The 20,851-nt window shown below is 59.7% G+C and overlaps 4 protein-coding genes and 1 long non-coding RNA gene across 5 annotated transcripts in view; 3 read left to right on the plus strand and 2 right to left on the minus strand.

Moving 5' to 3' along the window:
- The window catches only part of MEX3A (mex-3 RNA binding family member A), a 10,826-nt gene extending 5,457 nt beyond the window's left edge, over positions 1–5,369 (plus strand). The window contains exons 3-4 of the mRNA XM_040452350.1: positions 7–154; positions 3,754–5,369. Coding sequence (XP_040308284.1) covers positions 7–154; positions 3,754–4,862 — 1,257 coding nt within the window. The 3' untranslated portion in view covers positions 4,863–5,369. The remainder of the gene's footprint in view (positions 1–6; positions 155–3,753) is intronic.
- A 4,803-nt stretch (positions 5,370–10,172) lies between these two features.
- RAB25 (RAB25, member RAS oncogene family) lies at positions 10,173–16,368 on the minus strand. Its single transcript, XM_040452661.1, has 5 exons — positions 16,056–16,368; positions 13,215–13,410; positions 11,845–12,038; positions 10,963–11,043; positions 10,173–10,530 (listed from the first exon to the last, which is right to left on the minus strand). The coding sequence occupies exons 1-5, from the start codon at positions 16,096–16,098 to the stop codon at positions 10,403–10,405; spliced, it is 642 nt and encodes a 213-aa protein (XP_040308595.1). The 5' UTR covers positions 16,099–16,368; the 3' UTR covers positions 10,173–10,402.
- On the plus strand, positions 10,424–20,637 carry LOC121015616 (uncharacterized). Its single transcript, XR_005783905.1, has 3 exons — positions 10,424–10,556; positions 13,837–13,840; positions 20,627–20,637. It is a non-coding gene; the product is annotated as an uncharacterized LOC121015616 (long non-coding RNA).
- On the minus strand, positions 17,462–20,380 carry LAMTOR2 (late endosomal/lysosomal adaptor, MAPK and MTOR activator 2). Its single transcript, XM_040452662.1, has 4 exons — positions 20,170–20,380; positions 19,760–19,922; positions 17,855–17,944; positions 17,462–17,650 (listed from the first exon to the last, which is right to left on the minus strand). The coding sequence occupies exons 1-4, from the start codon at positions 20,235–20,237 to the stop codon at positions 17,594–17,596; spliced, it is 378 nt and encodes a 125-aa protein (XP_040308596.1). The 5' UTR covers positions 20,238–20,380; the 3' UTR covers positions 17,462–17,593.
- Positions 20,638–20,664: 27 nt separating the features above from the next.
- Positions 20,665–20,851, plus strand: part of UBQLN4 (ubiquilin 4) — a 17,913-nt gene continuing 17,726 nt past the window's right edge. Inside the window, 1 exon segment of the mRNA XM_040452352.1 lies at positions 20,665–20,676. Within this exon segment, the coding sequence (XP_040308286.1) occupies positions 20,665–20,676 (12 nt within the window).

The following is a 20,851-nucleotide window of genomic DNA, read 5'->3' on the forward strand; positions in this document are numbered from 1 at the left end:
CCCCAGCCCCCCACCGCCCCCAAAGGGGCCAGCGACGCCAAGCTCTGCGCTCTCTACAAAGAGGCCGAGCTGCGCCTGAAGGGCAGCAGCAACACCACCGAGTGTGTCCCCGTGCCCACCTCCGAGCACGTGGCCGAGATCGTGGGCAGGCAAGGTAAGCGGGCGCCGGGACCGCGGAGACGGACTGGAGTGGGGGGCACCCCATCCCAGCACGGAAAGTTCATTTCCTCTCTCCTTGCCCGCCTCTGGCTCTGTCCCTTCCCCACAAAGGGGGACCCGCCCCCTACCCCGATTTCCAAGTGCCACAAAGTTCCCTGCCACCCCCAGTCGGGACTGTTCTTCGGATCCTTCCTTCCCCAGGGCTCTGCCTTTAGACAAAGAAATAGCCTCTCACAGAGAGAGGGAAAAGGGAGGGGGATCGGTCTCCCAATCCTGGGAGGCTGTCCGGAGGGGATGTCCACTCCTAGCCAGAAAAACTGGAGGAATGCGCCAAGAGTTGCTCAGAAGCCCCTGCTCCGGGATCTGCTCGTGGGCTGGGGAGGGGGCACCCCTGGGACCCCCTACAGCTGGAGTTACAGACTTTGGGGGAGACCTGGCCCGGGAAGCCAGACTGAGTATCTGTCTCTTTGTTGGGCTGAGTGCAGGAATGGAAGGGGGTGTGGCTCATGGGAGGGTCCCAGCCCAGGGGAGAAGTGGGGAGGGGGGCTGCTGGGAGGAGGGAGTCCTGTGGTCACCCACACACCAGAGTTGAACGATCTGTGGGGTTTTGGAAGGGGTGCCTCCAACGAAGTGCCACGTCCTGGCGTGGACCTGTCCTCATCCCTCTCAGGCTTTTGTTCTGGGCTGGCCACGGCTAGGGGCCAGAGGCCTGGAGAAGGGTCTCTGGTAGTGTGAGAGTAGGACAGGGCAGGAGGGGGCCTGCAGGGGGGGTGGTGAGAAACCTTCGGGCGGAGGTTCGGTTGGAGGGCGTGCGCCTGGGTGTGTTGTTGGGGTGGGGGGTGTAGAATTAATCCAGTGTGGTGTGTCTGATACCACACCCTCCTCAGCTCCAGCATCCCTGGGCGGGTGGGGGTGGGAGTGTTGGTGAGGGTCCAGACTGAGCAGACGGGATCTTGGGGACCCTTCCCTCTCCCGGTTTCCCAAAGGGGAGTGGGGGGGGGCGGGATTTGGAAATTGCAAGGGGGCTGGGCTGGGAGGTAGGGGTGGGGGAGGAGCAGGGGAGGAGCTGTCCCACAGTGGGGAACAATAGAGGAGCTGCTTTCCGGCTGGGAGTGAGGGAGGAGGCCGGCTGCGGGCAGGGGAGGAGGGGAGACCAGCCTGGGGGGGGGGGGCGCTGCCTACCGTACACCCCACCTCATCCACCCGAACTGCTTGGGGGTTGGGGGCATTTTGCAGGGCGATCCAGAATGGAGGAGGGAAGATGCCACTCCCCTGCACAGCCCTCACCCCCCCCTGGGGCGCTCCATCTCGAGATTCCTGGTTCAAAAAGTTGGATTTCCTCTTGTTGCCAGAAACTAGGGACCCCGAGCCGTGGAATTGGGTGGGGACACTGATAGCTCTCCCTGGATGCGGGGGTGGTCTTGGGAGGGCCCAGGATTTCATGGAGTCCTCTGCCTCTGCAGCAGACGGATGGACCTGTCTCTCAGAAAAGTAGGGGGATCTCTCCTACTCGGGGAAGAGAAGCCCCCCTCACCCCTGAAGCACGTGGAAGTCCTCCCTCTTGTCTAGCCCCCCTCCCTGGGCCGCAGCGCCAGGACTCCTCTTTTTGACCTCTAGAAAGGTGAAGCCCCGTGGTCTTCCCTTCCAGAGATGCTTCTTCGGTGTTCCAAAGCCCAGGATCCCGTCCACCAGCTCTGCACCTCTGGGCCCCCAGCTTTCCTTCTTACTCTCCTGCCCTGGCCTGTCTGCCCCACCCCCACCCCCACCCCCAAAGATACCCCATTGCTTCAGCTAATGGACCTAGAACTTAGAGCCCCCGGGTGCCCAGCAGACGCCATGTGAGTGGAAGCTGTAGGAGAGGGAGTCACTGCTCCTCACACCTCCAGGCCTCACAGAAAGGAGGAGCAGCATTTACTGATATTAGAGCAGCAAGGATGTGGGCTTGACAACAGGTAGGACTTCTCAACTGCCAAGAGGCCTGAAGACAAGAAGGGAGGAGCCAGTTCTCCTTCCCGAGGTCTCTTGAAGGTGAGGAGCACTGCCCTCAACGCACCCCATCCTCCCCCCTGCCCAATCTGGTGGGGCTGGAGAAGAAGCCACCTGGAGAGAAGGGAGGAGAGAAAGCCCCCCCCCCCCAGCTGCCCTCAGACCCGTGGCTGGAGGGCTGGGGCCCAATGGGAGAGCTAGGACCGCTGGCATGGGTTTTGGGGGGAATAGGGCACGTGGTGGGGGCTAGAAGAAAGAGCACAGTATGTACCTGCAGAGCGGTGGGAACGTGTCTCCATGTGCGCGGGGGGCAAAAGTTGTGGGCGTGCAGAGGAATGTGCTGTTTGAGGGCTGCGGGTGATGGAGATGGGAGGGCAGGGTGTGCGAGAGGTTCAGACACACGCAGTCGGTGTGTGAGTGTGAGTGTGCACTGCGTTTGCACCACGAGTCGTGTTTAGATAAAGGCACACGGTGCATCACGGCTCTTAGGTCCATGTGTGTGCAAACTCACACGCGTGTGGCATGTGTGCTTCGAGGAGGCACGTGAGCCTGGCTGCGTGTGAAGCCAGGGGGCAGAGAGACAGAACTTGGGAAAGAGGAGAGAGGCTTGGCCTGTCAGCCATCAGGGGGCTGCGGCCTTCAGAGATGCTGTGTCCACGCCAGCCTCCTGGACCCTTCTCTTCCCCTTTGCTGTCTTTGTCTCTCTTTGTCTCGGCTCTCCTCTTTCTCTTCCTGCCTCTCCCCCCAATCTCCCAGCTTTAACCCCCTCTACTTCAGAGCGTCAATGTGGGTGCAGAATACCTTGTCTGTCACCTCCTCAGCGCCCAGCCCATCTCAGCGCTCCTGCCCCCAGGGGACAGTGTGGCTGAAGTGTCCATGGGCTCGGGTGCTGTCCCTCACACGTCATTATTTTTATCTTCATACTTCTTTCCCTCTTGAAACTGATTCTCAGACCCTTCCCAGTCTCCCACACTCCACTGGTTGCTGCAGACGTGCTATGAATTTGGGACCCTCTGAGATGCACTAATGGGTGGAAGGCGCAGCGCGGGGGGGGGGCCCCCCCCCCCCGATCATAGATCACAGAGCAAATGGGTGTCAGTGGTCCCTGAGTAGACTGGAGGACACGTTTAATGAATGGAGGTCAAGTCAGGAGATTGTGGGGTTACTGAGCACTTCGGGGCCCCACAAGGTCAGTGTCAGCCTTGGGGGGGGGGGGGGGGCGGTGTGATTAAGTGACCTGGAAGTTTGTGAGCAGTCAGGAATCAGTGGAGACATTGAGGGAACAGTAGGTGGTTGGGCGGAGTTAGCAGATTTGAGGTTAGCAGCTTGTCCGGGAGGGTCCGTGATTATCTACCGGTTTCAAGAAGTCATTGAATTTGGAGGGTCCTGGCTGGAATCCGAGCGAAAGTTGGTACATTTTGAAATCTGTGGTGGATAGAGGCGTTGGGGAGACCCGAGACGGGGGACGGTGGAAGGCAGGGGGCATTCGCACCTGGGGGCCTGGGTCTGAGTAAAGATCAGGAGCCGACTGGCCCCAGCACAGACCTTCTTGCCCTGTGAGTTTCCTTCTCTCTCCCCGCCCCCCGCCCCCCCCCCCCCCAATCCCAGGCTGCAAGATTAAGGCTCTGAGGGCCAAGACCAACACGTACATCAAGACCCCGGTGCGCGGCGAAGAGCCCGTGTTCATGGTGACCGGGCGGCGGGAGGACGTGGCCACAGCCCGACGGGAAATCATCTCGGCGGCCGAGCACTTCTCCATGATCCGCGCCTCCCGCAACAAGTCGGGCGCCGCCTTCGGCGTGGCGCCGGCCCTGCCGGGCCAGGTGACCATTCGCGTGCGGGTGCCCTACCGCGTGGTGGGGCTGGTGGTGGGCCCCAAGGGGGCAACCATCAAGCGCATCCAGCAGCAGACCAACACGTACATCATCACGCCGAGCCGCGACCGCGACCCGGTGTTCGAGATCACGGGCGCCCCGGGGAACGTGGAGCGCGCGCGCGAGGAGATCGAGACGCACATCGCGGTGCGCACGGGCAAGATCCTCGAGTACAACAACGAGAACGACTTCCTGGCGGGGAGCCCCGACGCCGGCCTGGACAGCCGCTACTCCGAGGCCTGGCGGGTGCACCCGCCCGGCTGCAAGCCGCTCTCCACCTTCCGCCAGAACAGCCTGGGCTGCATCGGCGAGTGCGCGGTGGACTCCGGCTTCGAGGCCCCGCGCCTGGGCGAGCAGGGCGGGGACTTCGGCTACGGCGGCTACCTGTTCCCGGGCTACGGCGTGGGCAAGCAGGACGTGTACTACGGCGTGGCCGAGACCAGCCCCCCGCTCTGGGCGGGCCAGGAGAACGCCACGCCCACCTCGGTGCTCTTCTCCTCCGCCTCCTCGTCGTCGTCGTCGTCCGCCAAGGCCCGCGCCGCGCCGCCGGGGGCGCACCGCTCGCCCGCCGCCTCCTCCGCGGGGCCCGAGCTGGCCGGACTGCCCAGACGCCCGCCGGGGGAGCCGCTGCAGGGCTTCTCCAAACTGGGGGGCGGCCTGCGGAGCCCCGGCGGCGGGCGGGACTGCATGGTGTGCTTCGAGAGCGAGGTGACTGCCGCCCTCGTGCCCTGCGGACACAACCTGTTCTGCATGGAGTGTGCAGTACGCATCTGCGAGAGGACGGACCCGGAGTGTCCCGTCTGCCACATCACGGCCACGCAAGCCATCCGAATATTCTCCTAAGCCCCCTGCCCCAGGCCTCCTGCGTCCCTCCCCAGGGGCCCGCCCTGGATCTGTTTTCCACCGGGGCCTTTTGGAAATCAGTGGTCTGAGGGGCAAGGTGCTTAGAGATACTCGCTCCGTGGGGAGGGGGAGGGGAGGCGATGGTGGCTGAGGAGGGGTAGGCCACTTTCAGAGCCTCTGGTCACCCCAGTCCTGGAATGGTGGGGAGGGGGCCAGGCAGGAGATTTTACGAGAGTTACAACTCTGATACCTCAACACACCCTTCAATCTGGAAGCAGCTAAGAGAAACTTTTGTTTTGCCAGAGGTGACCGTTAAGGCACCCTGACCCCCTCTGTCCACCTCCCCATCTGCATCTGCATCACACTGCCCCTCCCTCTGCGGAGGGGATGGGGAAAGGGAGGGGGACAGGTTCCATCTGTATCTAGAGGTGCTCTTTCCAGTCCTCAAGCCCGCTCTGGCCCTGACCTTTGACCTCCCAACATGACCCTTTAGACCCTCCACTGCCATATCCTGTTTGGGAATCTGTTCCTGGGTTTCCAGTGGTACAAGGGGGTTGGGGCCCTTTCAGAAGTCTGCACAGATATTCCGGGCGGTGGGTGGGGGGAAGCATGTCAATCTATAAAGGGCTCAGAGCTCATCGCCCCGACAGAGCTGGGTGCAGGGGTCTGGAGAGAGAGCTCCTCTCTGCCCCTCCGGCTCCCCGCCCCCATCTTCCCTCCATTGGGCTCTCCCTTCCCTTTAATGTTTCCACCGGCTCTCCCCTTTGCTTCCCCTTGATGGCTGCCCTTCCCAGCCCTGTCCTCCTCCCCTCTCTTCCCTTCTCCCCCTCCCTCCTGCCCTTCTAGCCCAGCTTTGGGTTCACCACCTCCCCTGGGGAGAAATAGGGGAGAAGAGCATTTGGATGGACCCCCCCCCATTTAATTCCTCTTCTGGCATTCGGAGGCCCTCCCCACTCCAAAGAAACACCTCTCATTCTTGATGGAATGTATCCCCATTCTCAGTGACAATTTGAGGAGGGAACGAATACTGGGGTACATCAAGGGTCGAACCCCCGCCTCTACCGTCTTTGGGCATTGCATTTGGGGAGCGGTTCTCGGGATGGATTTTCTAGCGGCCGGCAGTGGTGGAGAGCCAGGGTCGTGTGTGTGTGTGTGTGTGTGTGTGTGTGTGTGTGTGTGTGTCTGCTGTTCAAGGGGACAGGAAGGAGCCTGAGGCTGGTGGATGGAAGGGCCCCCCCTCCCCCTGCAGCTCCCACCCCTGTGCCCCTCTCTGGGCCTTACCCAAACCCCTATCAGCGGGCGAATCATGAAGTCTGTCCCACCCATTGTGGCTGAGGAGAGAGGCTGGGTCTTCAGAGAGAGCTCAGTCCCAGGCCGGTCGGGATCGTGGTGCCGCAGGGCCCCATATTGCTAACAGGCCTTGCATCCCCCCTCCACTGCTTCCCTGAGGCTCACTTGGGGCTGCCACCAGCCTGCCACCCTCCCGGTTCCGCTGGCCGGGCCAGGAGAGGGTGGGGGATGGGAGTCCCAGGAGATTCTTGTATATAGTGGGGTGGGACTCTTCCAAGTGATCTCTGAGCACTTGGCTCGGGAATCCCATTCTATCTGATGGAGAGGGAGTGCAGGGATGGAGGTACAGGGGGGATTTCCTCCTCTCCTTCCTCCTGTTGTGAATTAACTCACCTCTCCTCGGCCTACCCCTCCAGACCACCAGCCAGGGAGGGGAGAGGAAGGAGGTCACAGTCAGGAAAACTGGCCGCTGACAACTTCCCTCCTTCCCGCCAATGTGAGCCATCCTGAGATGTCTGTACAATAGAAACCAAACCAAATGGGCACCCCCGGTCGCCGAGGGGGGGTGGGGAGGGGGGTGGGAAGAAGGGATGTCTGTCTGTCGATCCCCCTCCCCCTCTCCACCTCTTACCCACAAAGGCAGAAGACTGTTACTCTAGGGGGCTCGGAAAATTCAATCCCACCCTTACTAATTGAGCCAAACCTAGAAACCAACGCAAAAACACATAGTGAGAGACAAAACAGAGGAGAGAAAGCGTGAGAGGGAGCGAGATAGGCGACCAACGCAAAGGAGAGAAAACAAAAATAGAAAAAAAAAAAAAAAGCAGTTCTTTATAATTTAATATTCTATTTTAATAAAGGCGTTTATTACCGTATAAATGTAGCAAAGAACCTGGGCTAATATGAAAAAAAAAAGACTTTTTATTAGGTAATTTATTATATGAAAAGGATATTTTATTTTATGATAAAGTGATCCTTAAAAAAATAAAAAAACTTTAGAAGGTTTAGAATATATGTAGGGAGAGAAGAAGAAAAAAAATACATTTGTATTCAGAGTTAAATCTTAAAAAAAAAAAAGTGTTTTTAATATATGTTCGGGTTTACGTTCCTTTTTTCCCCCACTTTTTTTTGGGGAGGAATGTCATTTGCTTTTCGTGGGGAGCATCCTGGGATGCGTGGTGGAGACAGGGGCTGGGGGAACCTGGTCCTTCTGGGGCCCCACAAGTAGATTGGATTTCACTCCATGGGCCCCCTCCCCGCTCCCCTCCCCCTCGGGGGAGCTGGCAGAGCCAAACAAAGAAAGGGATTAACAAGAAAGGAAGACGCACTAGGACTGAGGATCCTGGGCTGCCCCCCCCCCCCCACTTCCCCGGCCCGGTCCCAGGGGCGGGGGGGGGGGGGGAAGTCCAGAGCTGAGGCGTTGCAGGCCTGCGGGAACCCTCAGAGAGGTACAAGATTTAAGAGAAATAGTTTTGTTTTGTTTTGTTTAACCAAAAATGAGAGAGAGAGAGAGAGAGAGAAGAAAAAGAAAGAAACCGAGGGGTTTAAAAGAAAAGAATACTACAAAATAATAATTATTAATAATAATAATTCAAATTTATTTCATATAATCCTAGAGAAAAAGAAAGAATTACTAGTTACTTAGTAGACAATATTCAGATAGCTTAAAGTTTAGTAGCATTGAGGGCCCCTGGGTCCAGTAGAATGTATAAAAGTTGTAACGAAAAAGGAAAGTAGGTGAGGGAAGCGGTCAATTCCACCCTGCATGTGAGAACTCGCCCATGTCCAGGTATCCGGGTGCGAGCAGGTTGCTAGTTCAGGTGGGGAGCTTCCAGTCTGCTGGGGTTGATTCTGAGAATCCTTGGATTTTTAAATTGTAGGACAAATAGATGAGGGGCTCGGTCCCCGGGGTCTTTGAACGATGGCATTGATCATTTCAACCGCATGGGAGCTGGGCGGGGCGGCAGAGAAGGTGAGCACATTTCTCCTGCTCTGTGCCCTTGCACCTGGGGGCCTGCCATCAGGCGCATCCCTGGTCTCTGCAGAGCAGCCCTTACTCCAAAGTGGGGTGTCCTCTCGGGGTCTCAGGGAGGGTGGAGCCTGCTTCTCCCAGGCCCAAGGAAGTCCTTCTTGAAGAGTAGCCTCCATCCACCCCGCTACGGATTGATTCAAGAGCCTGGTAGGTCATTCTAGAAACAGATTCGCACACGCTTCCCACGGTCGTAGAGCTTCGAGAGGACTGAGAGGGTCGGCACCCCCGTCCTCGTTCCTATCCAATATTCCACGTAGCTTTTGGCCTCCGAGGCGGTGGTGGAGGTCGCAATCTCGGTAATGGTTCTTTACAGCTGCACTGTGCCCCTTTTCTCCACAGGTTTGCTGTATTGTCTCAAAGAAGTTAGACTCCAAGAAGGACTTCCCACCACTGGGGTATAGGGGAGATGCTGTCCTTGAAGGCCTGGGAGAACAGGGCTCCCAGGGGTACGAAGGCAGGGGGAGGGCAGCAGGGACTTCGGGGGACCCTGCCTCTACCCCTGTGTTTCAGCCCACCCCCAGCTGTGAGCGGTCAGGTAGAGGCCACCCACCGAGCCCTGGCCTGGGGGACAGCACCCTCCCCACAGAAGACTGGGGAGCTTGGCTTTTGCATGTAAGAAACCCGCGAATCTTTCTTAGCACTTGCCTTCTAGCGGCCCCAGCTCAGGGTGGGCCCTCCTGTCCGAGGGGGTGGCGGGGGCCCCTCGGCTCTGCTTTGGGCACGTGGAGGCTGCTCCTTGACACCAGTGACTCCGTCATGCCCCTCCCTGGCCCTAGGCCCGCCCCATCACATCTCCCTCTCCCCAATTTACTCTTCTCACCCCACCTAGGGAGATCCCCCCCCCCTGCTCTTTTTGTCCTAGAAACCCCGCTAGTTCGGGAAGGTAGTCTGGGGTGGGGAGGGTTTCCCCTTCCCACTGGAGGGTGCGGGTGGGGTAGGGTGGGGGGGGGAGACGGCCCTGGGGCAGGGGGACGGTCTCTCCACTGTAGAAAGTAGCGTAGGATTGTGGTCAGACTTAATTTGAGGCATCTAGCGAAGACACATACAAACCCACCGAGGAAAAAGATTTCAAAAGCAAAATAAAGGCGGGAAATGAAACGGACCCATGAATAATCAAGTCAAAGTAATGTTGCACAAAATGCAGAGAAACCAAGAAGGGGGAGGGTTAATGTATTAAATGTGCTATTAAGAACTTAATTTTATTAAAAGTATTATTAATTAAGGCTCTGGCCTCTTTCTCTGCATCAGAGTCTGACCCACTGTGGGCTGGGTGAGGGGGTTTTCTCAGGGGTGACTGGGTGCCCTGTAGTGCAGGGGAGGGACAGCTCCCACTGCTGTTCACAGCTCCCTGCTTGAGTCTCCAGGTGCTCAGTCCCCTCCTGGGGGGTGGGTAGGGGTGGAGGGGTGCATGCACCCTGTCCTGCAGAACAGGGGAAGGTGAGGCTGGGTGACACTGACCCTGCTTGGACAGCTTGGACTCCCCCTCCCACCCTGCCAGGTTGGACACCTCCTTTCCTCTGTGGGTCTGGGGGGCGGTCAGGCGGCAAGCTGGATGTGAGACTTGGACCTTCCACCTCCCAGGCTTCAATCTTGCCCAGCACACGCAGGCTGGCCCTGCCTCTCCCTTCCCTCCAACCCCTCCCCTGCCTCCTCCCCTCACCCCTGGCATTGGAGCGACCTCAGTTCTTGGCATCAGGGCCCTGGGCACCAGATGGTACCTGCCGGTGATTTCCTTTGTCTCTCCTTCCAGATACCCCATCTTGGCCCTGCTGTCCTCCCTCCCCCACCTGCCCTGGGGGTTGGCACAGGGAAGGCTGGGCACCTCCCGCCCCCTTGGCACTGTCCCCAGACCACAGGACTCTAGAGGCAGCTGGCCCCAGGGGGGGGGGGGGGGGGGGGGGGGGGGGGGGGGGAAGGAGGGGGAGGGAAGCCCAGAGGGGCCAGAGGTGAAGGGGAGTCAGGGATGGGAGCAGCAGGATGGCCAGACGTTGGTACAAAACACAGCTTTATTGGAAGACTGAGTGTGTGTGGCGGGGGAGCAGGCAATGGAGACATGGCAGGTGGGGGGACCGTGCTGACCTCAGGGCCCTGTGGTCTGTGGGGCTGGGAGCAGGGAAGCATCCGCTCTGACATCTGGAACCACCACAGGGCAGGGGCAGGTCCCCGAGCGGGGTGGCGGTGGGGTAAGCCTTGGGGGCAGGGTTGGTGTGAGCCCAGGTCAGAGGCTAATGCAGCAGGCCCTCTTCTCACCAGGGCCCGGCTCCTGCCCAGCCTGGGCACCGCCCAGGGTGATGGCGTTGGTCCGGGTGCTGTTCTGCCTCTGCTTGGACACTTTTGCGAAGATCTCTGAGGGGGCGGAGGACAGTGATCGGGTCAGAAGACTGAGAACCCATGCTACACACACACACACATACACACACACACACACACACACACACACTCCACACTGGCCTTACTGAGCACTGGGTGTGGCCACACAAGGAGGTTTTGCTGGAAGGAAATGGAGTTTGGGCACCTGGGTCCCTTCTACTTACCTGGGTGAAGGGCTAATGCTTAGCTCCCTACGAAGTGTAGCGTTCTGGTTCCTTCCCCAAGCCTCAGGCTTGGAGAGGAGAGGGCGCTAGGGAGGCTCTGAGGAGGCTGGGGGGCCCCCAGAGGGGCTGAGGGATCATCTGGGGTGGGCAAGGGCTGGGTGTCTGCATTCCCACTCCTGCCCACAGGAGCCTCAGGGATGGGATGGGGGGGGACGCATTGCCAAATGCAGGCAGGGGCTCTAACCTTTGAGGACAGTCTCAAACGCCAGCTCAACATTGGTGGAGTCCAGGGCTGAGGTCTCCAGGAATAGCAGTCCATTGTTTTCTGGCAGGAAAAGAAACACAATAATAATAATATTTACTTAATGTTTACTGTGTACATTCGCAACGTGCTAAACCCTTGGCACGTGTTGCTGATTTAACACTTAAAACAACCTGTGAGGTGGGTTTGAATATCATCCCTTTTTTACAGAAGAGGACGGAAGACCAGAAACACCGAGAGCGTCAACAAAGGACTTGCTCACTGTCCCCTATCTAGTGAAGCTGGGCCATGGGACACCAGAGCCTGCACCCTTAACCTCTGTGTCCTGCTGCCTCTGACCCCATAAGACTCCTGGGGAGGGCGTGACTGGAGATGGCCATGGAGCTCTGGATCCCTGAGTGGCCTGGCCTTTAACACCAATGACAAAATTATTGCCCATAAAGACAATCTTGTGGGGGGGGGGGGCTCATGGGGAGCTCAGTTGGTTAAGCATCCAACTCATGGTTCGTGAGTCCGAGCCCAGAGTCAGGCTCTGTGCTGACGGCTCGGAGCCTGGAGCCTGCTTCAGATTCTGTGTCTCCCTCGCTCTCTCTGCCCCTCCCCCACTTGTGTCCTGTCTGTCTCTCTCTCAAAAAATAAATAAATAAATAAAGACAACGTTGGGGCAAGCAGTGAAGCATAATGAGGGACGCAGGGTCCAGAGAAGGGAAGTGCTGAGAGACTGGGAGAGAGGTGATGGAGGTAGGGGAGCCCACGGAGGAAGTCCAGGCTGGGGCCCTAGGGTGGGAGCAGGGGCCGGGAGGCAGGAGCTGGATGGCACGGGCCAGGCTGGGGGGGCCGGACTGGGTGGTGGAGGGCTCTCACCAGCGAACATTCGGGCCTCTTCAGTGGGCACCTCCCGGGCCTGGCTGAGGTCACTCTTGTTGCCCACGAGCATGACGACGATGGTGGCCTCGGCGTGGTCATAGAGCTCCTTCAGCCAGCGCTCCACCACGGCATAGGTCTGGTGCTTGGTCAGGTCAAACACCAGTAGGGCCCCCACCGCACCTCGATAGTACCTGCGTGGGGGGCGGCAGGAGCGACGGAGGCAAGGTCAGAGCACAGCCCTCAAGCCGAAAGGTCAGACACGAGACCAGAGGTGGGGTCATATGAAAGCTGAGGTCCAGGGACCCAAACCTAGACGGGGCAACTCCAGGGTCCTGCGTCTGATGCCGAGAGCCCTCCGGGTCACCAGTATTGCAGCCTCCAGAGTCACCTTCCTTCCTTCCTCCCACTTTTTCTAGCCCACTGTTTCCTTGGGTCCTCTGTTCTTTTTTAAAAGTTTATTTATTTATTGGGAGGGGGGAGGGGCAGGGAGAGAGAGGGAGACCGAGAATCCCAAGAAGGCTCGGCACGATCAGGACGGAGCCCCGTGTAAGCTCGAACTTACGAATTGTGAGATCATGACCTGAGCCACCCAGGCGCCCCTTGGGTCCTTCGTTCTGATGTTAGCCCTGGATGGCCACCAAAGAGCACCTGCGCCCCACTCGGCCTCCTGGATGCTCCTTTCGGTGGGCACGTTCCTCACATGGCTCCTGCATGCGCACCGTCCTCTTCTCGCTCGCGGCCACCTTTCTAGGACCAGCTACAAGCCCACCCCATGCAGCAGTCCCTGAGGTGACCATCTGAGGCACCCCTGCAGGCATCCGGCCTCACTCCTGGGGTGAGATGGGGCTTTTTCAGGCTGTGATATATAATTCTTCCGTTTTACTCATGTGTCGACCGAGGCTCAGGAGAGGCCAGGGGACCAGCCCAGGAGTGGCGAGCGTGCGTGTGACCGAAGCCCTGGACTCCTGCTTCCTGCCTCTTGGCAGGTGCTGTCCTCCGTCACACCCACAGACCACCCCCCTCACGTCCAGCCGGACACTGGCAAATGTCCTGCATGGGCGTCCGGAGGCGGAAGGTCCTCTGTACCCCGAATGTTTGTAAAATGCAGCTGAAATGGCAGCGGTTGCTGAGTGTGAAGCAGAAGGGAGTCAGGAAGGGCTCAGGGGCGGCTGCTTCCCCTGCCACTAGCAGCCGGGGTCGCTGCGTCCTGCCTCCGGCTGCGTGGCTCACGGCACCCACCCGTGTCTCGCCGGGGCCACGGCGTCCCGGGGTCCCCCCAGTGCGCACGGGGCCCGTGGCCTCTGCTCCACAGGCCCTCCCTGACTTCCCCAGCGCCGCCCCCCCCCCCCCCCAGCCCCCAGGCTCACGCGGAGGTGATGGCCCGGTACCGCTCCAGGCCGGCCGTGTCCCAGATCTGAGCCTTAATGGCAGCGGTGCCCAGCATGACCGTGCGGGTGGAGAACTCAACCCCGATGGTGGTGCGGCTGTCATGGCTGAACTCATTCCGTGTGAATCGGGACAGCAGATTGGTCTTCCCCACGCCTGACTCACCGATCAGCACCACTGAGGGGGCAGAGAGACAAGGGCTGAGCTCGGGGGTCTGTCCATCCGGAAAGGGAGCTGAGCTCGGGAAACTGAGGGGGACCCAGGGGACTGCAACTCTGCAGGATCCATCCTCCCTGGGGGGAAGGGCCGAGAGTCTGAAATGGGCTGCGGGCCTGTAAGGCTTCTTGGCCTGGTCCGTGGAGACAGGACCGCGCGGTCAGCCCCCATTTCTGTGATGGGGTGCCGTCTGTCTGTGGGGGTCAGTGTTCAGGGTCCGTGAGGCTGGCAGGGTGTGTGAATGTGGACAGAGACCGTAGGCAGTCTGGGGAGCGTGACAGCGCCGTGCCTGTGTCTGTGTGTGAGCTGTGAGGACGAGGAGGAGGCTGGGCGTGCACGTGCGCACACGCGTGTGGGGAGCCGTCGTGTGAACGGAAATGTGGGGAGAAGAGTGTTCGGCGGGTGATCCTCACGGAGGGACACGGGTAAGGACATGATGGGGCCGGGTGTTGGACCGGCCCACCCTGACCTCTGTCGTATGACAACTGGGAACGGTGATACTATCTATTTTACCGGTTGTTGCAAGAAATAAGTGAGATATCGCCCAGGCTGGAGTGAGTGTGCAAAAGCCCGTTACCATCGTGATCGTTGTCGGCAGGCCGGTGTTATCACCGTCAGGTTTCCAGGGCCCAGGATCCACCGGTGGGGCCACAAAGAGCCTCGGGGCCGGTGGAAAGCGTCCAGGGCCCAGGTTTATCCACCGCGGGTGAGCGAGGGGCTGGAGGAGGGCGAGGGGGGGGCCGATGCCAGCATGACCCGCTAATTGCGCAACACCGAGCACGCATCCAGGGTGACGGGAGGCCCCCCAGGTTCTGGAAAAGCAGGCTGGCGCCTTGGGAGCCACACGCTCTGGGCGCTGCTCCCCACTCGGCCTCTCACTAGCTAGTGACCTCGAACAGGTGGCTCAGCCCTTCTGGCTTTCAGTTTCCTTGTTTATAAAACGCGTCAAAGCCCCTCAGACTTGGGCAGAGCAGGAAAGAGCTGGGAGCAGTGTGGGGGTGTGTCCCTGCCTCCTCCCCATCTCCCCCCTCCCGGTGGGAGGGGCTCAGCCTGTCCTCAGGCCCAAGAGGTGCTCAGGGCAAGGGCTTTGGGGTCCGACAGACCCGGCTTCGAGTACGGGCTGGGTGACCATTTGTCTCGTCCTCGGCTGTGAAACGGAGACGCTGACTGTTCACACGGACTGAGTGCCTACCATGTGCCGGACGCCATCGTAAAAGCTTTACACACGTTCACTCGTGTAATTCTCGCATTGGTGCCGCGAGGCAAGGCCAGTATTATTATCACCCCATGTTTACAGACGAGGAAACGGAGGCACTTGGGCTTCGGTGGCTGGCACCAGATGCCACCGCTGGTGTGGCAAACGCAGAGGTGCCCTGCGGGGGGCGCTGGTTGGCCTCGCTTGAGGCCCTGGCGGTCCTGGGCCGCCTGCACCCAGCGTCCGTCCGGGCAAGGCCGGGGGGCACAGCGCTCCCCGCCCTCGGCCGAGGCTTTGTGACCCTGGGCCGCACAGAGCTTCTCCCCGCTGCTCGGTCTTGCTTCCTCTCCCTTCCTCGCACCGGTGTTGATCCACAATAGACGTCTTATACCCCAGACTTCTTAGAGTCAGCTTCCGGAGACCCCAACCCACACTAACTAGTGACCGACAGAGCTGCCCTCTCACAGTCGATCTGGCCCCTGACCGCTTTCAGAAAGAGAGATGCATTTGGGGGTTGTTACGGTGGCCAACGAACCAGAGCGGGCACACGCTGAGGGCTCAGTAAAGGGCAGTTTCTAGTAGCACCGTTTGTCCCAGCCTCCCCTTCCTGGGAGAGAGGCCGGGACAGCACGGGTCCCCCGGCCCCAGCAGCCCAAGTCCCAGCTTGAGCGAGGGCGGGGTTGAGGCCGGGAGAGGCGGCGGGGTGGGGTGGCTGGGCCGGGAACGACGGCTCTGCCAGTGAACCCCGCCCTGGAGGAGGGGTGCGTGGGGGCTGGGGACACCAGAGGGTCCGACGTAGGGGCTGAGGTAAAGGAGCGGGAAAGGTCATGCTCCCGGGGCCAGCCAGGTTGAACCCAGGCGCCTGCTATTGGGCCCACGGGGGCTGCCGAGGGACGACCGATGGGGCCCCAGCCCTCAGTCCTCCAGACTCTATCAGACCCTGCTCTCAATTTATGAGATCTTCCCTGTTTTCACCCCAAAATGGACAAAGCCCTCCGTTTCTTTTCTTTCCTGCACATGCACCCAGAGACAGGACTTTCTTCCTCTGGAGGTTGTTTCCTCTTTCTCAGGAGGAAAGTCCTCCCTGAAATCTGACCTCCACCTCCTACGCTGTGGTGGCTGACGACTCTTAGGGATGTGGGCTTCCTCTACGAAGGGAGCCGAGGGGCCTAACTCGGCCCTACGCAGGCTTGCTCAACATCCTTATTTACAGCAGCAGAGCCTTCCCGAAGCCCCAGGACTTTTGCCCTAGTAATCGGACCCTCCCCAACTCCCTGCGGCTTTCTTTCTAATCCAACACGAATGAGGAGCCCTCAGGGGTCCAGGTGAGAGATTAAAAAAAACAAAAACAACAGAACGGGCGGGCGCTTTCAGGCTCTGCTGGTCTCTTTTTTTATAGACCCCAACTCACCCTTGAAGACAAAGTTATAATCTTCCTCGGTTCTGTTCCCCATCTTGGCTCCACATGGAGGGTACGAGTGTCTCCAGGGACAGAGGTGACGGGACTATGCGTTGGCGCAGTGCCCTCAACCCTCAGCTCTCCAGAGACCTGGGTCCGCGCCTCCTCTCATTGGGGGTGAAGAAACTTCTGCAGGCAGAGGGACTGAGGGCGACTTCAGGCTGGGCAGGGCCCTGGAGGCTCAGCGCTGGCAGGTGGGGTGCTGCGAGGAAGCCAAGGGGACGGAAGCTGAGAACAGGAAGAGCAGGCAGCAGGAGACCTGGGGCCCAGGTGGGTGGAGAGACGATGACGTCAGACAGGTTAGGCAGGTTGGGTGTCTGCTCCCAGCCTGGGCTCCCGCAGCGGGGCGGGCCGGCGGGGGGGGGGGGGGCGGGGGTTGGGGGAGGGGAAGCTGGGGCCCGCACGGCACCTGCAGAGAGCCATGCTGCTAGGCTCCCGGGGACCGGGGACCCACCTGGGTGGCCACCAATGAGTGAGAAATAGCCTCTCAGGGAACGGAAACCTATTGGCCTCCTGCATTTCCTTCGGACCTTCCGGGAGGGGTAACTGGGGGCACAAGGGGAAGGGCTGTTGGGGCGAGGGGCTGGGGCTGACGGGTGCCCATCGCTCCCAGAGTTCTGGCAGCTGCTCCTCCCGAAGGCCCAGGGCCTGGGATGGGCGGTGTTCCCCACCCTGGGTGGAGCTGAAACTCGCCACCTACCTCTCCCCTGGGATGGGTCCCTTCCTAAGGCCCTGGGCTAGGGGCTGGTGGTTCCCTGTCCACGCCTGCTCTAGAGACCCAGGGTAGGGGGGAGACCCGAAGTACATGGAGTGAGGAGTTTGAGTGCCGGGCAGGATCTGGAGATGAAGGGCTTTGAGAGCTTCTGGATTGCTTATACTCCCGCCCCGGGATCTCAGGCCTCACGAGGAAGCCATGCCGTCTGCAAAGGGCCCTGATGTCTGGAGGGTCTGTGTGAGCCCTTGCAGGTGGCTAGCAAGCACTCTTCCAACTCCAAGAGCAGAAAAGGCATTCCACCCCCCACCCCCCACCGCCAAGGTGGGACTGGAGGACACTGGATCTGCAGGGCCCCATAATCTTGCTGACAAGACCCCCACCGGCGCCCCGCTCCTCCAAGATCACTTGCAACGGTGTGACAGTCGGGATGGGTAAACTCACTCCCGGCAGCAGGGCCGATGATACGTCCTGTTGCTGGAAAGGCCAAGGCGGCTAAGGCATCACTGCGGGAGCCACTTGGCTGCCAGAGGGCAAGGTGAGGGGCCGGCAGGAGTCGCAGGCCCTCAGGGGTCTCCAGAGCACTCCGTGCTCCTTCCCACCTCTTTGGACTCCTCCCATTCAAGAAAGCAGCCATCACGCAAGATAGATAGGAGTTCAAGTTTATTCTTGGAAAAAAGTCTCAGCCTCCGGAACCGTCCAGAAAGGTTTCCCCAGGGAGCCCCGCCCCTCCAAATGATCACTGATCTTTTCTGACCCCAGCTCCAACCGAGGCTCGCTATGATGCCGCCACTTGGGTAAGGGGCTCCTCCAGGTACTGCACCAAAGCCTGGGCCTGCAAGAGGGGAGGAGTGATCAGGCCCGCACAGGTCTGCCACCAGAGGGGTCCCAGTCTACGTGGGCTCTTCCGCTAGGCGCCCCGCCCCCACCACACACAGGCTGGGTGACAGGAGGACTCCAGGAAGGCGATGGGGTGGGAGCGGACAGTGAAAAGCCCAGGCCTGGGCCCAGGGCTGCAGACAGAGGGGCACGTACACACCTTGGCCTTGAGCATCCCGAAGCCCACGGTCTCCTTGGCGTACATACACAGCAGGAGGTTGGCCACCCGCGTGATGGCTACACGGCCCTCCTGGTGGGGCGAGAATACGGGATGTAATGTTCTGCCTGGCGCCTTTAGCCCTTTCCCCAAGGGCTCCTCTTCAGAAAGGTTATCTTCCTTCCATGCCCTGGGCATGGCAGGAGCTCCAGACCAAGGGCTCTGGCCACAGCCCTGGACGTGGGATCCTGAGTTCAGATTCCAGCTTCAGCACAGCTTTCTACGACTTACTATGGGAAACTCAATCTCCCAGCCTCTTGGTTTCTCTTTCTGCGACCCGCCCCCCCCACCTCATCCCAGCTGGTAAGGGTACACAGGAGGGGGTTTTGAATCTGCAAAGGGCTGTCCACATGGGTGATGTTTTTACTGTGGGTTCACCCCAACCAAAGACACTGCGAGGAGCTAGGAAGCAGTAGCCTAAGGTAGAGTTCTCTTTTCCCGTGGTAATGTTTCTCAAATAGCAGGTCTGACTCTAGGGTTAGATCAGTTAAGGAGGTGGATTAGCATTTAAAAGAAGAGAAATGGAGTGCGTTGCATGCGGTAAGGGAAGTACTGTTTCGTGAAACTTTTGTTTTAGTGGGGGGGGGGGGGCGTGCATTGGGCTCTGACTTAAAAGGCATTTCTTACAGCTGGGGTGTGGACAAGATGTTGGAAAACCACTGCTCGACAGCACCAACCCCAAGTTAGGCACGAAGAAGGAGTCATCAGCTGAACTGAAATGGCGTCCTTGGTTGGGCATGGGGCGAGGATGAGGCAGACAGCCCGGTTACAGTGGGTTACAGCCCAAATCCTTTGGGGAGACTTCACTCTTGGGCCTTTTCGGTTTGGTTCGCGAACTTTCCCTGGCCATCTGCTGTGTGCTGGGAGCCAGGTGCTTCACTCCCTGCCTCTCTGGCCTCACCTCTACTCACCTCCCCCACTCCCATGCTGTACCAGCTACATCAACCTTGTCCCTCCTTGACCAGATGCTACTCTGCCTCAGGGCCTTTACGCTTGCCTTTGTCAAAAATGTTCTTCCCCCAGACAGCCACAGGGCTTGCCAACTTCCTTCAGATCTCTAATGAAATGTCACTTTTCCAGTGAGATGGTCCCTGACGTACGCCCCACCTCACTTCCTTTCCCATTGCATTTTCAATACCTAACATCCTAGTTTTTTAACTTAGACGCGTTTTACAGCACACACAAAACCGTGAGCTTCTGTGAGGAGTTAGAGCTGCAGTGTTTTGTTCCATTTGCTACTTTTTCCCTAGTCCTTAGAACACTGCAGGGACGTAAACATTTGTTGGCCCAACAAACACAAAGGTGAGCGAAACAGTTTCTGTCTCCCGGAAATTCGCCGTCTAATGGCTACTTCCCCTTTCTAGACTGCAGCTCTGTCTTCTGTAAACGGAAGGAACAGGCCCAGGGTCTGGAGACTCTGCTGTGCTGCTGTGCTTCTGTGAGTCTGCGAATCTGGGATGACTGACGACACTGCACAGCTTACGTCCTTTCTTTTGGTCTTCACGACAACCTGTGTGCATGTGTGCACAGGTAATCGGTAATCGGACGGATTACCGCTTCCACCTTAGAGATGTGCTAGGGAAGCTAAGAGAGGTTGAGTGACTTACCCGAGGTTCCACAAACGACAGGTGGCTGGCTGACACCAGACGCCCAGTCAGACCCTGGGTCCCTGGCTCCTTCCTCACCACCACTTGAGGCACAGGGTCCTGCCCTACCATAATGCAGCAGCAGACCAACTCTTAGCCCTCAGAGATCCTGTCCCTGCCCCTCCAACCATCCAGGATGGGGTCCAGGTCGCCCCATGGGGATCCCCTTGGGGGACAGAGGAAGTGGCTCTCCTCTCCATACCATGCAGTCCATGAGGATGAATTTGAGATTGTCTTCATTAAACGCTTGGTTCCCGTTCCGGTCGTAGGCGGCCCAGATGTTGCTGGCGATGGCCGCGGTGACCCGGGCGTCCGTATCCCCGTAACCGGAGTAAGCCAGCAGAGAGCCCTCGTTATTCAGCAGCCTGGCGAGTGGCGGCAAGGGGTTCGGACGTGCCCGCGGCGGCGACAAAAACGTCCCAGCTCCCGCCGGGGCGCTTGCAGAAAGCAGGGGTCTGGGCAGAGCCTGTCCAGAACGTGCCCCGGGATCCACGCTCCGGTCTCCTCCCACCCCCACCCCTCCGGCCGCGGCCGCCCCGCCTTCCTCCCCTCCCCGAGACCCTTCCCCAGCGCGCCCCGGGCTCGCCGCTCGCCTGCTCCGTCCGCACTCACAGCGTGCTCTGGACACCGCCGGTGTTGGCTTGGCTTAACACCTGGGTCAAAGCCTTGGGACGCAGCATGCCTGCGGCTCCCAAGCCCCCGCTTCCGCGCCAGCCCCCGAGCCGTCTCCCGCGGGCCTCCGCGGGCACCTCCCCGAGCTCCGGGCCGCTCCGAAACGCCGCGCGACCCGGAGGTCCCGGCCGCGCTCCGCGGTGACGACGCAACACCGCCCCCGCCGCAGGGAGCGCCGGGAGTTGTAGTTCCGTGCGGCCTTGCGGCGCACCCTGGGAACTGTAGTTCGCCTTTCCCCGGGGACCACGCGGTGGAGGGGGGCGGAAAGAGCGGGAGCGAAAAGGACAGTGGCAGTACTGGAAGGACGTTTAACCCCTCCCCGGGGGCAGAAGCGTCATCATGCCCGCTTGACAATCCACGACCAGTAACTGAAAACAGCAATCCCCGTATTTGTCAGGCACACGTTTGTTACTTTTGAAAGCAGTTTCCTACGTTATGCACGGCCCTGTGGGATGAGACCAAGGCTCAGAAAGGCCGCGCCTGCCGAACCCAGGCCCCTGGAGCCGTACTTAGTAACGTCGTGCAGGCCACGACCTTCGGGGGCATAGTCAGTCCTAGAGGTGAGATCTTGGGTGGACGTCCAGAAGTGGGCGAACTCAGCCTCCGAGGCGGGAGGGCCCCG

The sequence above is a fragment of the Herpailurus yagouaroundi genome, unplaced genomic scaffold (genome assembly GCF_014898765.1).
Source record: "Herpailurus yagouaroundi ecotype Mexico unplaced genomic scaffold, PumYag 207, whole genome shotgun sequence".
NCBI lineage: Eukaryota > Metazoa > Chordata > Mammalia > Carnivora > Felidae > Herpailurus > Herpailurus yagouaroundi.

Bases quoted from the DNA above. Each gene is read 5' to 3' on its own strand.
- LAMTOR2 (XM_040452662.1), bottom strand. From the start codon at position 20,237: ATGCTGCGTCCCAAGGCTTTGACCCAGGTGTTAAGCCAAGCCAACACC. The intron at 17,945-19,759 runs GTATGGAGAGGA...TCGCCCCACCAG, and splicing joins TCATCCTCATGGACTGCATG to GAGGGCCGTGTAGCCATCAC. The intron at 17,651-17,854 runs GTGTGTACGTGC...CCCCTCTTGCAG, and splicing joins TCGGGATGCTCAAGGCCAAG to GCCCAGGCTTTGGTGCAGTA.
- RAB25 (XM_040452661.1), bottom strand. From the start codon at position 16,098: ATGGGGAACAGAACCGAGGAAGATTATAACTTTGTCTTCAAGG. The intron at 13,411-16,055 runs GTGAGTTGGGGT...CTGCCCCCTCAG, and splicing joins TTATAACTTTGTCTTCAAGG to TGGTGCTGATCGGTGAGTCA. The intron at 12,039-13,214 runs GTGAGCCTGGGG...CCCCCCACGCAG, and splicing joins TACCGGGCCATCACCTCCGC to GTACTATCGAGGTGCGGTGG.